General features: G+C 43.4%; 2 protein-coding genes across 2 annotated transcripts in view; both read left to right on the forward strand.

Annotated features, from left to right (window-relative positions):
* Positions 1 to 14,321, forward strand: part of Acoxl (acyl-CoA oxidase like) — a 270,827-nt gene that overhangs the window by 1,198 nt on the left and 255,308 nt on the right. Inside the window, 2 exon segments of the mRNA XM_036185521.1 lie at positions 8,927 to 9,010; positions 14,159 to 14,245. Of these exon segments, the coding sequence (XP_036041414.1) occupies positions 8,927 to 9,010; positions 14,159 to 14,245 (171 nt within the window).
* On the forward strand, positions 4,837 to 5,083 carry LOC118582557 (40S ribosomal protein S27-like). The gene is given in 2 exon segments (XM_036185522.1): positions 4,837 to 4,910; positions 4,912 to 5,083. Coding segments are annotated over 2 exon segments (246 nt in total).

A 14,321-nucleotide genomic window follows, 5' to 3' on the forward strand; every position in this document is an offset into this window, starting at 1 on the left:
ATGGCTATTTACCAATAGAAAGTTCACTAATTCGGTAGTTGTTCAGTCCATCAGGCTGTAGATCTCAGCTGGTTTCCGTATATGCCAGGAACCGGAAGAAGCAGGCCCTAAAGTTGGTGAAGGAATAAATTTGCCAATGAGAGCAAGGGCAAACAGGCAAAGCAAAAGGTTCCTTCTCCTATGTCCTTTATACAGGCTGTTACCCCCAGGGGGTATGGCTCAGATTCAAGGTGGATCTCCCCACTTCTAATGATTTAAGAAAAATCCCTCATAGGTGTAGCTCGCTGCTTGGGTTTTTGTCAATTCCAAATGTAGTCAGGTTGACAGCCAAGACTTGCCATCACAGCTTCCATCAAAGGGTTAATGCCATTGCCTTAGGAGTGGGTTGGTTATGGGAGCTGGTTCCCCATAAAGGGTGCATTTTTGTTCTGCCTTCCACCATGGGATGGTACAGCAGGGTGCTTGTCAGATGCAAGACTTTCTAGGCCCCATAACTATAAGAAATACATTTCTGTTCTTTATAAATTACCCAGTCTCGCGTATTCTGGAATAGCATAGAATGGACTAAAGGAATACTGGCATCAGAGTGAAGAGACAGTCCGTGTGATGGGAGAAAATACTTGCAAATCACTTTTCTAAGACAGACAGCTGTAAAATGTAAAGAACTCCCTCAATTCAACTACACACAGCTGTGTTAAATAACAAGTGGCATGGTCATGTATGTAGAAAACAATGGCAACAATTTGTTTTAAAATGTCCAAAGGACTTGAAAAGACTTTTCTCTAATGAAAATATACAAGTGATTTTTCTCTAGTGAAAATATGCAAATGACCAATAAATACACAGAATGATGCCTGATATCATTAATCATTAGGGAATTGAAGATCAAACCTGCAGTGAGACACATATTCCTTTACACCAGCAGTTCTCAACCTTCATAATGCTGTGATTCTTTAATAAAGTCCCTCATGTCGTGGTGACTCCCCCATCCATAAAATTATTTTCATTGTTACTTCATAACTGTGATTTTCTACTCTTATGAACTGTAAATATCTGATATGCAGAATATCTGATATGCAATCCCTGTGAAAGGGTTGTTGGACCCCCAAGGGGGTTGAGAGCCACTGCTTTACACCCTTTAACATAGCTGTCCATAAAAAAAAAATGAGACAATCCCTTGAGGACAGGAAAATGTGAACCCTTATGTGTTGCTGGGGCCGGGTAAAGCTATATAGCATCTGCTCAAGACACTGTGGTATTTCCTTAATTAAACATTCATTAAAAATTAAATCACATGACACAGAAATTCCACACCACGTTCACAGCATCATTGTGCACAACAGCCAATGTCTGTCAGCAGAGGGAGGAATGAACAAAACGAGGCATGGGATGCAAAACAAAAATATTTAGATTTTAAAAGTAAGGGAAATTTGACACCTGTTCCATGGATGACTCTTGCAGCCATTACACCTAGAGAGAATGAGGCTGTCACAAGAGGACAATTACTGCGTGACTCTACAGGGGGTGTATGCAGTAATCAGATTCAGGGAGACAAGGACTAGAACGGTGGTTATCATGGGCTGGGGGAAGGTGGATGAGGAGTTTTTAATGTGTGGCTTTCCTCAGAGTGGGTAAAATGGGAAGCTTCTGGAAGGACTGAGTGAAGCAGGACATGACCTGATATTTCACCAGGAGCCTTCCTAGCTGCTGGGGCAGGCCCAAAAATAACAGGAGTTGAGGGGAGTTCTACTTCCCTAAGAGAGCTGGTGCTGCCCAGGAGCAGACTGGCTGTAGTCAAAGTGACTGAATTAGAGATTCTTCTGAAATCCGATTGAAAAGGCGGTAGGGTCTGCTGACAGATGGCTAGACACAGAGCGGAGAGGAGAATGAAGACCGTTCTGTGCTCGGCTTGACACAGAGTCAGGAGTCAGTCTTTACTTATGATCGGAAATTTGAGATGTATAGGGATAGGATGCAGAAAATCATGAGTACAGGGATGACTTAAGAGCTGTGAAGCTGGATGGAGCCCCAAATGTGTTGGCAGAGAAGAGGAGCTCAAGGACTGAGTCTGGTGGATTCTGGAAAAGGATCAGAGTGGAGACTGGGGTCGGGGACTGGCCAAAGAAATAGGTCACAAGCAGAAGAGAGCTGCAAGGAATTTTCATATGTTATACAGTGTGCTGTACAAACTGGGCATGGTGGTGCATGCAATTGCCCAAGTGATGTCATCAGAAAGCTGAGGCAGGAGGATCAGAAATTTAAGACTCCTTTGGGCTGCATGGCAAGGTCTTGTCTCAAAAACAAACTTCTCCTAGGAACACTGTAAAGAAAATTTCATTCCCTATTTTATAGGCCACAGGCCATGGGGCTAACGGTTACAGAAAAAGGTTAAACTACCTAAAGTCAGTCAAATGCTAGAAGAAACAGGCAAAAGTCAAACTAGACCTGCTTGATTCCACAGCCCAAATGTGGTAAAGCTCTACCCGCATTGTGTTCCTGTTGTGATGAGGAAGAAACAAAGGCTGGGGAACAGAGCTGCATAACTCAAGATAAGCAGGAGGCATTCTCTGTCTTTCAAGTGCCCCTGATCTATTGGGCCAGGGCTAGTGTGGAAATGGCTAAGTGAGGGAGTGTGCAAAGTCAGCCCACCTGGGCACGCCAGGATGGATGCCGAGCATACAAAGCTGCAAAGGCTTCGACTCATAACTGTATGTAGTTACATGAGGGTAGGGAGAAGCTACTCTAATGGAGTTCCTGGGCGGAAGTCATCCTGACTTTTGAGTATGAGGACAAGTTGTTGTGATTTGGGATCATCTCAACATGGGTATGGATAACACTGGTGGCTCCTATGGCATCCTTCTTGCCCCATGGCAAAAGTAAGCTTGAACACAGGACCCAAGGCCAACCATCAGAATCTGTCATCAGTACCAGTGAGCAGGTAAGGAGAGCAGGTGGAGAAATCAGGTTTCAGATTCATGCTGGCCATGTCCAGCTGAGGTCATGAGTTCTGGGCTATACAAGGTTATTTTCTCCGGTTCCTGTACTGGGATCAGCTTTTTCTTACCCCATGTTTTAAGCCTGCTTCTTCACCTTCTGGTCATGCTGTGAGGCTTGGAGAAGTCACACAATTACAGATAGAGATTATAGAAAAATTCACAAAACTCACTGGAAGAATTATCAAGGTAAGATATGCTCACTTCAGGAAAATTAAAATTATACATACACACAGACTCATAATACCATATATAACTAATAATGGGCTTATGTATGCCAGTTTTGTTTTTTAAGTGCACTTCATATATATATATAATATACATTATTATATATATTGCTTTTAAAATTAATTTGGGGTGGTCAAAATGTAATTTTCTGTCTCATTTTGGAGCCAGATAGATGAGGTTCATACTTGGCTTCTTCATTGAGAAACCTTGGGTGACTTCCTTGCCCCTCTGAGCCTTGGTTTCCTTCACTCACCCTAAAGGGTTCATGGGAGGATCACATGACATGTATGTGTTAGGTTCTTCAGACAGTATTTGAGCACTCGGTGATGTTATGATTTACTATCAGTTTTTAGGAAGTAATCTTTTCATCTTTCAAAATGTGCAGTGACTTAAGCAATTTTTGTCCTAGGACAAAAATGGATAAGCAATCATTAATTTCCATTAAGACTGTTGTCAGATGCATTAGTTTGCATCCACAAGAAAGAAACCTCATGTATTGAGCTGATAAGGCCAATAGAGAAATTCATTATTACATGCTGTCAGTATTGACTAATTTTGCGATTATTCTTTTTTTTTCCTGCAGTTATTCTTTAGCTGGAAAAATTTCCAAATGTAGGTAGATGGGTAGGGATTTAGGAGGCATCTGTTGCCAAGGGAATGTATATCATTTTTGAGGCAAGAATTTGGAAGAATCTTATTTTGTCAGAATGCTGCAATAATGTCTTCATGAAGTGAAAACTACCCTTAGATAAAGCCATGGGAATGTCACTTTTATCAGTCCTGTACTGGCTTCTTCTGGAGTAGTCAAAAGTTCCTGGGGGGAAAAGTACATGAAGTACACAGCTAGTCTTTGTTACCAAATGTTTCCCGCACTCTGTTCAGACACTCTACACTGTGATCCCAGTAACCATCATGGGACATGAAACCCAGACACAGAGGCTGCATTGAGACGATCAGATTTTCTTGAGATGGTAACTGGAGTCATTGGAGGCTGTTGTTGTTGGTAAAGGCATGACATGAGACTGATTTTGGAGGTGTCTGGTGCCATCATCACAATTTACTGGTTGATTCCAAACACATATGGATATGCAAAGGACCTAGAACGGTTAACACAATTCTGTAACGGAGCAAAACTGGTGGGATTTCATTACATGATTTCAAAGCTCATTAGATAGCTTCTAAGATTATGTGAGTCTGATAAAAAGACAGACATATCAAGGGAACCAAATAGAGAGCCCTGACAGAAATATACATTTGATCAATTGATTTATTTTTGATAGTGTTGCCAAGGCAACTCGTCAAGAAAAGAAATATCTTTGTAATAAATGATGCTGAAGCAAATAGAAAAAATGAAAACCTAGATCCCCACCTTACACTACATGCAAAAGTAATTTGAGGTGTATTATATAGCTTTTTAGGACACAGATTTAGAATCAGCTCACAGAAGAGCAAAGACTATCTTTTTGACTTAAGGATAAGCAAGAGTTCCTGAAGGGATGTGAGGAAGGAGGGGGGGAGCACACACTCTCTAGGCCCCACTGAATGTGCACAAGCAAAAAGTGATAAATTGGTCTGGATTAAAAATAGAAAATTGGTGATGACTTCTCATGAGGACATGCCTCTCACAAATGATCTCCTTCATCCCTCTCTAGAAAAGAAGAAAAAGCACAAGAAAAGGCACCCATTGCAGGCCCCAATTCTACTTTGTGGATGTGTAACATCCAAAATGCTATGAAATAACAATGCTCTTGAGCTGTGCACAAACGGCAGTCTTGGGTGTAGGCTGCTCCGCTGTCCTCCATCAGCCCACAGGTGGAGAAGCAAGGCCAACAGAGGGCTGCACCTTCAAGAGGAAACAGTAATAAAAGTGCCCGAATTTACAGCTGGTGGGAAAGCTACTGCAGGCTGCCTGTGGGTACAGAGGGTCCTTGTGGGCATGGTAACATCTGAGGAAAGGCAATGCAGATTCCACACCTTCAATAGTTATGACCCTTGTTGATGTTCATTGAGGAAATATACGTGTGTTTCAGGGATGTCTCTGGGTTAATAAGACGTTTTTCTCCCCAGAATTTGTAGCAGAATATCACAGCATAGAAATCTGCCACGTAAATGCCCGGAAAGAGAGTATTTTAGGACAAACTGTTTTCCTTCTGTTTGAAACTGAACTGACTATACACAGACATGTTTGATGGCATGGGCTGTAAGCTCAGATATAATAAAAGTTTGAATTATTATCTGTACATTTATGGATTTACTATCATTTAAAATGATGATAAATTTACATGATTCTATAATCATTGAGTTTGGTTTGAATATATCAAATGTGAATGAAGGTAGCTATTGACACAGCAGACATTTTAAAAAGATGCAAAAAACATATTGATTAATGATTGATCACAATTAATATAGACAGTCCAGCTAGTGCTGCCAATTTAATGACAGGATAAATTTGCCAATACTGAATATTAATTAAACAATTAGCCAATCAAAGTCAAGAAAAAGAGAATTTATGTGTGTAGATGATGTTTGTTAGAAATATATGCCAGCAATACAGTCAATGAAATGGAACCCAGCCCAGGTTTCAGAACTTTGATCTGACTTTTTGAAAATGAACCAGTCCAAGCACACACTCGAGTTAACACCAGGGAATAGCAAACCTCTACTGACGTTTCCCATCAGCTCTAATAATAAACATGGCTGTCTCCTGTAGAGACAGGGGAAGGGAAGTCAGCATAAGAAACCATTTCAAATGCTCCAAGATGGATGAATTCAACACATGTGCTTGCAGTTAGTTTCAAACTTGTGAGTAAAAATGGCCACAATTGGATGTTACTAGTAACAAAATTATATTCTTTTATCAATAGCGTGAATTATCAGAATGAAGAAAACCATCTACACTCGATATTTCTAAGGGATTTACTATCTATCTATCTATCTATCTATCTATCTATCTATCTATCTATCTAATAATTATTTGGAGACAGGGTTTTTCTTTTTTTAATTTTATTTCAAAATTTATTTTTTATATGGATATTTGTGTTTTAACCCTACACATCAGCCACAGGTTCCCCTGTCCTCCCCCCCACTTTACCCCCAGCCCCTTCCCCCTCATTCCCATCTCCTCCAGGGCAAAGACTCCCCTGGGGATTCAGCTCAACCTGGTAGATTCAGTACAGGCAGGTCCAGTCCCCTCCTTACAGGCAGAGCAAAGTGTCCCCACATAAGCCCCAGGTTCCAAACAGCCAGCTCATGCACTAAGGTCAGGTCAGAGACAGGGTTTTTCTATGTAGCTCTGACTGATGTGGAATTTCTATGCAGACCAGGCCGACCTGGATCTTTCCTCTGCCTCCTGTGTGTTGGGATTTCAGGCATGTGCCACTATGCACACACTTAAATGGTTTGAGTTTAGAAAAAGCAGAGCAAATGTTGAAAGCAAAGGGATGTTTGTTCATGTGACTGTAGATAGCATGACTCAGAAAGATGACACAGGGACACCTTGACATGATGATGTTGAGTACTCTCTGGTGGGTAAAAAATAAAGTGAAGACTGGGCCGCTAGAGTTCTTAACATTGAAGGGCAGTGGTGGCAAGATGTTCTCAGAAGAGATCCGAAGTTCTAGTTTCTGACCCTTGTGACGCTCACCAGGTAACTCTGGTTGGGTAAGTCACTTGATTTCCCTGAGCATAGGCTTTTCCATCTTTTATGTAGGGTCAGGGTCATTCTAAGGATTGATGAAACAGAGGACCCTGGGCCATTTGAAAGAGTCTGCAGATATCTGCTACAGTTGTTTTTCATTATCCGCTTGTAACTGACTCTTCAGTGCGATCCCAGGCTGGAGCCACTCGATGGTTTCTGCGAGAGCCTGGAGGTATTTTAGGAAATAATCAATACAAGATGTGTTGGGTTGCAGCCATGTGGAGAAGCATAAATCTTGACAGTATGGTGTTTGATGGAATTAATAATGCTTGAGAGAAACATTGTAAAAACCTGTGGGAGGGAAAAATATGGAGGACGTCTAGGGAGAGGGTTGAAGCCAGTGTGGAAACAGTCATCCAAAGAAGGTTGATATCATCCTACTGCTGATCATCCCACATGTGAATGTGTGTATAGAAACATACACTAAGACATGCACATGTATTTAAAGGAACATGTACCTGTCCATATATGTGTATATAGGAGCATGCACACACACACACACACACACACACACACACACACACACACACACACACGAAGGTTCATGCACACAATATATATATATATATATATATATATATATATATATATATATATATATATATATAAAGATAGATGTGTCCACATTAGTGCATAGATAGATGCACTTGCAGGCACACATGAGTAACCAGTAAAAGTTTGGTTGGGGGGGGTGTTTCTCAGAAGTAATTGGCCCATGAGGACAACTAGCATAATTCCAAGAATGAATAATTGCAAATTGTCCACTCAAGGGACTACCACCTTCTCATGAAATGTTGCTTCTGGCTTTTTAAAATAAAAAATGTGTGTGTGTGTGTGTGTGTGTGTGTGTGTGTGTGTGTGTGTGTCAATGTTGGGTGTCTTTCTCTGTAACTCTTCACTATATTTTTTTGAGACAGGCTTTCTCACTGAATGTGGAGCACAGTAATTTTGCTAGACTGGCTGGTTAAGGCCCCTAGCATCCTCCTGCCTCTGTTAGAGTCTCTACTGCTAGAATGACAGGCACCCACCTGTCACTGCATCTGGCCAAAATTTTACAAAGATGCTAAGGCCCCAAACTCGGGCCTCAGGCTTGTGCAGCAAGCACTTTGAGCCGCTGATCTCTCTCTTAAGCCCTGCTCTAGTTTATTTTTATGATTAAACAGTGGAGAATGGCACACTCACTGAGCTTTGGAAGTTGTTGATGCTGTGACAGGGAGAGAATCAGCAGGGACGAGAGACCAGGTTCTCATGGTTTTAAGATCATAAAGCAAACCCAGGGGTGGCCTACGCTTAGAAAGAGAAGACCATGGCTTTTCCTTGATCTAAAATGTCCCCAGGTTTTCTAAAGGATTTTCTTCACATCAGTGTTGCTGTGTGAACACCTAGAGAAGCTAGGCAGGATGTCTTGGCTGCGTATACTGCAGGAGAAACAGCCTGGGAGTTTCATCCAGAGGCAAGCTTGGTCAAGGCTAAGTAGGAGTCTGGGGACGGGGCGGGGGGGGGGGGGGGGGGGGCGGATAGGGACAAAGTATCTGTCCCCAGGCTGACTTCCAAGCAGGAGCAGCTGACTTCCTGTTGTGTAAGAAAAAGGGCCACAGGGCTCTTGGCGGTGAAAGAGCAGGTAAAGGCACTTGCTGTGACCTTAATGATCTGATTTAGATCCTCAGGACCCACGTTGTCATCACAGCAGGAGAGAATTGACTCTTGCAGGTTGGTCTCTGACCTCTAAACATGCACACACCCCTAAATAAATAGCTATTTTTTAAAACTTAAAAAAGAAAGGGAAAAAGTCCTTGAAAACCACACCCAAATGGCCAGAGACCAAAGGCCACATTGACTAAAGATGAAAACATTTGTTTTCAGAAGAGCAATGAGATTATTTCCTAACTTAAAATTGCTTTTTGTTGTTTTATTGTGAAAGTATTACACATACCACATATTTAAAATGTGTATTTTGAGACCAGAAGACCAGAAGTAAATCTTGACATTGGGTCTATTATATTTTCAGGAGGATAAAAGGAAGAACTCCATCAGCCGAAGCCTTGCCCTGGGAGAAGTGCTCTGCATGGTGGATGTGGCCACGTGTGTGAAGGTGCGAGGCCCTGGGCATCTCACCTTCAGGAGCTGAGGAGGGCAGTGACATCACCATGAGCTCTCAGTGTAGTTAGTGAATGGATGTCTGTAGAGCATCCACATCACGACCCATCTCCCTGCTCTTTCACTGTCAATCATCATCCCTTCCCACATCACGACCCATCTTCCTGCTCTTTCACTGTCAATCATCATCCCTTCCCACATCACGACCCATCTTCCTGCTCTTTCACTGTCAATCATCATCCCTTCCCACATCACGACCCATCTTCCTGCTCTTTCACTGTCAATCATCATCCCTTCCCACATCATGACCCATCTTCCTGCTCTTTCACTGTCAATCATCATCCCTTCCCACATCACGACCCATCTCCCTGCTCTTTCACTGTCAATCATCATCCCTTCCCACATCACAACCCATCTTCCTGCTTTTTTTTTTTACTACCATCATATATTCTCAGCTTTGCTTTTTATTATTTGTTTGCTTTTGAGATAGTTTTCCTATGGCCTAGGCTGGCCTTGAACCCCTCCCTCTGTCTCCCAAGTCCTGGGATCACTAGTGTGTGTCTGATATTTATTGCTTGGTTTTTCATACTGTTTTCATTAATACACATATTATGTATTAACTGATTATTCTTGTTTGTCTTAATTTCTTTCATTCTTTTCTTTTCTCCCTTCTTTCCTTCCCCCCTCCCTTCCTCCCTCCTCCCTCCCTCACCCCACTTCCTTTTTTTTTCCCCTCTGAGACAGGGTTTCTCTGTGTAACCTGTTTGTCCTGGAACTCACTCTGTAGACCAGGCTGGCCTCAAACTCAGATCTGATTGCCTCTGCCTCCCGAGTGCTGGGGTTAAAGGTGTGTGTCATTACCACCCAGGCTTCATCTGTATTTCATAAAGACAGTACCATAAATGTCTGTGACTTACTTTCTTCACTTAGATATCATGGCTGAGATCGATCTATATCATCACAAGTCATTGCCTTCATTAATTTAAATGTTTGGTTTTGAAAATTAAACCCTTTAAACTTTTATTAATTAATTTTTTACATATGTGTGTCACATCATGGAGAGCATTACTGCTTTCTCATGCCTACGTGGAAGTTCGATGATATTAGCTACTTTTGCATTACAATGACCCAAACACCTGCTGGAAACAACCCAAGGAGCAATGGTTTATTTTGGTTCATGGTTTCAGCTCCTTAGGGCTGAGAAGGCGTGGTAAAACAGGCGATGCCGTGGTGGCGAGAGTGTGTAGCAGATAATCGGCACCACAGCAGACCAGGAGACAAAGAGCAAGACAGAAAGTGGGAAGGGAAATACACCCCAAGTACTGCTCCTCTTGGTACAACCTTCAGAGACGTGACTAGGGAGTGTGTGTGTGTGTGTGTGTGTGTGTGTGTGTGTGTGTATGTGTGTGTGTGTGTGTGTATGTGTATGTGTGTGTGTCTGTGTGTATGTGTGTGTGTGTGTGTGTGTGTATGTGTGTGTGTATGTGTGTGTGTGTATGTGTGTGTGTGTGTCTGTGTGTCTGTGTATGTGTGTGTGTATGTGTGTGTGTGTATGTGTGTGTATGTGTGTGTGTGTGTGTGTGTGTGTGTGTGTGGTGTATGGTGTGTGTGTGTGTGTGTGTGTGTGTCTGTGTGTATGTGTGTGTGTATGTGTATGTCTGTGTGTGTGTGTCGTGTGTGTATGTGTGTGTCTGTGTGTATGTGTGTGTGTATGTGTATGTCTGTGTGTGTGTGTCGTGTGTGTATGTGTGTGTGCGTGTGTGTATGTATGTGTGTGGTGTATGGTGTGTGTGTGTGTGTGTATGTGTGTGTGCGTGTGTGTATGTATGTGTGTGGTGTATGGTGTGTGTGTATGTGTGTGTGTATGTGTCTGTGTGTGTCTGTGTGTGTGTGTGTGTGTGTGTGTACGTGTCTGTGTGTGTGTGTGTGTGTGTGGTGTATGGTGTGTGTGTGTGTATGTGTATGTGTGTGTGCATGTGTGTATGTATGTGTGTGGTGTATGGTGTGTGTGTGTATGTGTGTGTGTATGTGTGTCTGTGTGTGTGTCTGTGTGTGTATGTGTCTGTGTGTGTCTGTGTGTGTGTGTGTGTGTGTGTGTGTGTGTGTGTGTGTGTGTGTGGTGTATGGTGTGTGTGTGTGTGTGTACTTGCACATGCACACTCGCATATGGAAGTCAGAGGACAGCTATGGTGCCATTCCTCAGCCATATTTTTTTATAATTAGATTGTTTATGTATTGAAAGAAAGAGAAGAGGGGTTGGAGAGGAGAAAGAGGGAAATCAAGAGAGAGAGACAGACAGACAGGGGACAGAGAGAATATGAATGCATCATAGCATGCCTGTGGAGGTCAGAGGACAATTTGCTGGGATCACTTCTCTCTTTCTACTTTCTACCATGTAGATTCTGGGGACTGAACTCAGGTCATCAGGCTTGGCAGCAATACCCCCTGAACCATCTTGCTAGCTCCTGGATACTCTTCTTAAAAACATTTTTTTTTTTTGAGACAGGGTCTTTTACTGGCCTGGAACTCACTGAGTAGGCTAGGTTGGCTGGCCAGTGAGCCCTGGAGATCCCCTTGTCTGCTTTCCCATCACTGACTGAGACTACAAATGCATGTCATGGCACCTTTCCTTCCTCCCTCCCTCCCTCCCTTCCTTCCTTTCTTCCTTCCTTCCTTCCTTTTTCATGGAGGTTCTGGGGATCAAACTCGGGTCCCTGTGGTTACAAGGCAAGTCTCTCATGGTCCAACCCAGGAATCCTCCTTAGTTATCTACCAGGTGGTGGCTTCATTGGTAGACTGATGTGAGGTCATCTGCTCTGGTGACCAGAATCACCTTCTCATCCCCATGAGGCTCTGCCAAGGCTCATCATTTGTGGAGGCTGCTGCCAGCCCTTTCTGGGCATGCTGTGGCTATTGCTTCAGACTCCTGATGTAGCAACCATTCTTTTTCTTCTATAGATTGTGGAGAAAGGAGAGAGACACACCCAAAACAGTACATGTTGAGTACATGTTTGCAGTTAGGGTTTTCGTAAGGTGTCTCAACTGTTCTCCTCAGTTTGTCTCAACACGAAAGGGCTTCCTGGTGTTCTGCCCCTGCTGAGGTGTACCAGAGACGGGATAACAGGATGGTTTTACAGCAGTGAATGCAGTGTATTCTGGGAGGACAGTTTGGATAGATGTCCATCTCTTGTCAGCTGCAAGTTCTCTGTCCCAGTATCTTCATTTGAGCATCCCCTCCCTGGTTCAGGCCAACTCTTGCAAGCTTCAGCATGACAGCGAACGGGCTTTCATGCACAGGGTTACTCAGCCAAAGGCCAGGTATTTCCCAGAGTCCCTCCTTCTCTGCCCAAATCCAACTCATAACTTGTTTTCAGAATGTATACTGAATCTCTCCACTTCTTTCTTCGTTGACCAGCGTATTCCACCATCACCACTACCTGCCTGCCTGACTTGGTGTTCTGGCTAGAAAACTGTGCTCCTTCTAGGACATGTGAGCCAGAGGTCATCTGCTCAGGAATCCCCCACACTCTTCCTGCACCTGCTCTGCCTTGGTCTTGTTGTCTGCCGTTTGGAGACTGTGGTTTTGTGAGGGGAAGTCCCCCACATTTCTTGACTGTGTGAGTGTAAGTGACACAGATGCTGTCTATGAGCTGGCCACTTTCCTTTGAAGGTGCAGGTCGCTCTGGCCTAACTGCTTACTAGTGTAGCTAGTGCAAGAAGCTTTTCAAGTGTGTTCAAAAATTCCAGTTTTTTCCCCCATTCGCAAGGAGGAGGAAAAGTTAAAAAACCTAGAAAAGAAATATATGATAATGTACACATTTGCTATCAGCCAAAGAGATTTAGGAGTGGAAAATTCAACTTGTTTTAGTTTGAGTAAAATATTGTCTTTAAATTAGACACAGAGGAAAAAATACACCGTTTTGGATTGATTTCATTTTCTAAATGTGTGGGTACAGGTGACTCATTCATTTACCAGTGACTCCCCTCCACTGCCTCCCCCACCAAAAGGTCCAGTTTAAACTTGATAGAGAAAAATAGGCTTAACTGCTAGAATTAAAGAATTCCACAGGTGAGTGAGACCCGAGTTCTCAAACCTCTTGGCCGTCCTCTTTCTTTGACCCTGTGGTTGTGTGTTGGCTTCTTTCAGTAGGCTGTGGTATGATGGCAGTCAGCTGCCTCAGGTCTCTGTCTCTCTGGATTTCATTGTGTCTTGGTGGCCACTTGGAATGGTCCCATTGAGATCCTTGGTATGTTCCTAAAGCCACCTCCTCGTGGCTATGGGAATGATGTAGCTCAGCTATGTGTAGGCCACACTCATCTTAAAGCCACCTGAAAGCCCTGCAGACCCATTCTAGGGAAGGATGGTCCCCAGGGGAAATCCAGAGTGTGTGGCTCAGAGAGGGAAGGGATACTGAACTCAACACCAGCACATCTCCACACACTTCCACCCTTTTGTCTTTGTGGTCCGTTGTCCTGCTCCTTCCATGTGGCTTTGTTCTAGATGTCTCCTCTTCTGCTTTGTGTTTTTGTCAACTCGATGTAAACTAGAGTCACCTGGGAAGAGGGAACCTTGACTAAAGAATTGCCTCTCTATCAGACTGTCTTAGGTGGCATGCCTTGATGAATGATGTGGGAAAGCCAGCCCCTTGTGGGTGGTGTCACCCTGGGAAAGTGGTGCTGAGGTGTATAAGAGCAAGATGAGAAGGCCATGGGGATCCAGCCAGTCAGCAACATTCCCTATGTTGCTCTCTGCTTCAGAACATTCCCCATGGTCTCTGCTTCAGTTCCTGCCTCCAGGTTCCTGCCTTGGTTTCTCTCAATGATGGCTGTAACCTGGAAGCTGAAAGAAACCCTTGACTCCCTCAAGTTGCTTTTGCTCATTACGCCTATCATAGCAGCAGAGACCAAACTAGAACACTTCTCCTTTTCCTCTTTCTTAAACCTCTGCTTTCTCCTCCCCTCCCCTCCCCACTTTCCCTGGCAGGCAGCAACACTTCACCAGGGCTTATAAAAGAGCAGGTGAAGGCCTGTGTAGCATGAAGGATCCCAAGAGATACCCCTTGAATGGATTTGGCCAGTGAGTCTAGTTTTTGCTAAGCTGTTGATTGTGGCTAGTCATTGATTGTACTGTCCTAATTTCTAGTGTGGAATCATTTACATGTTATTTGGTGGTGCCATCAACAATCTTGGAAGTCCTGAACATGTTACCAAGTGGTTTCAGCACCTCAAGGTATGATTCTTGCCTTAGTATGTTGTTGGTTGTTTTTTGATCTTTTGGGGGGCCTGCCATCCAGCTCCCAAATAAA

This window comes from Onychomys torridus, chromosome 4, assembly GCF_903995425.1.
Source record: "Onychomys torridus chromosome 4, mOncTor1.1, whole genome shotgun sequence".
Lineage (NCBI taxonomy): Eukaryota > Metazoa > Chordata > Mammalia > Rodentia > Cricetidae > Onychomys > Onychomys torridus.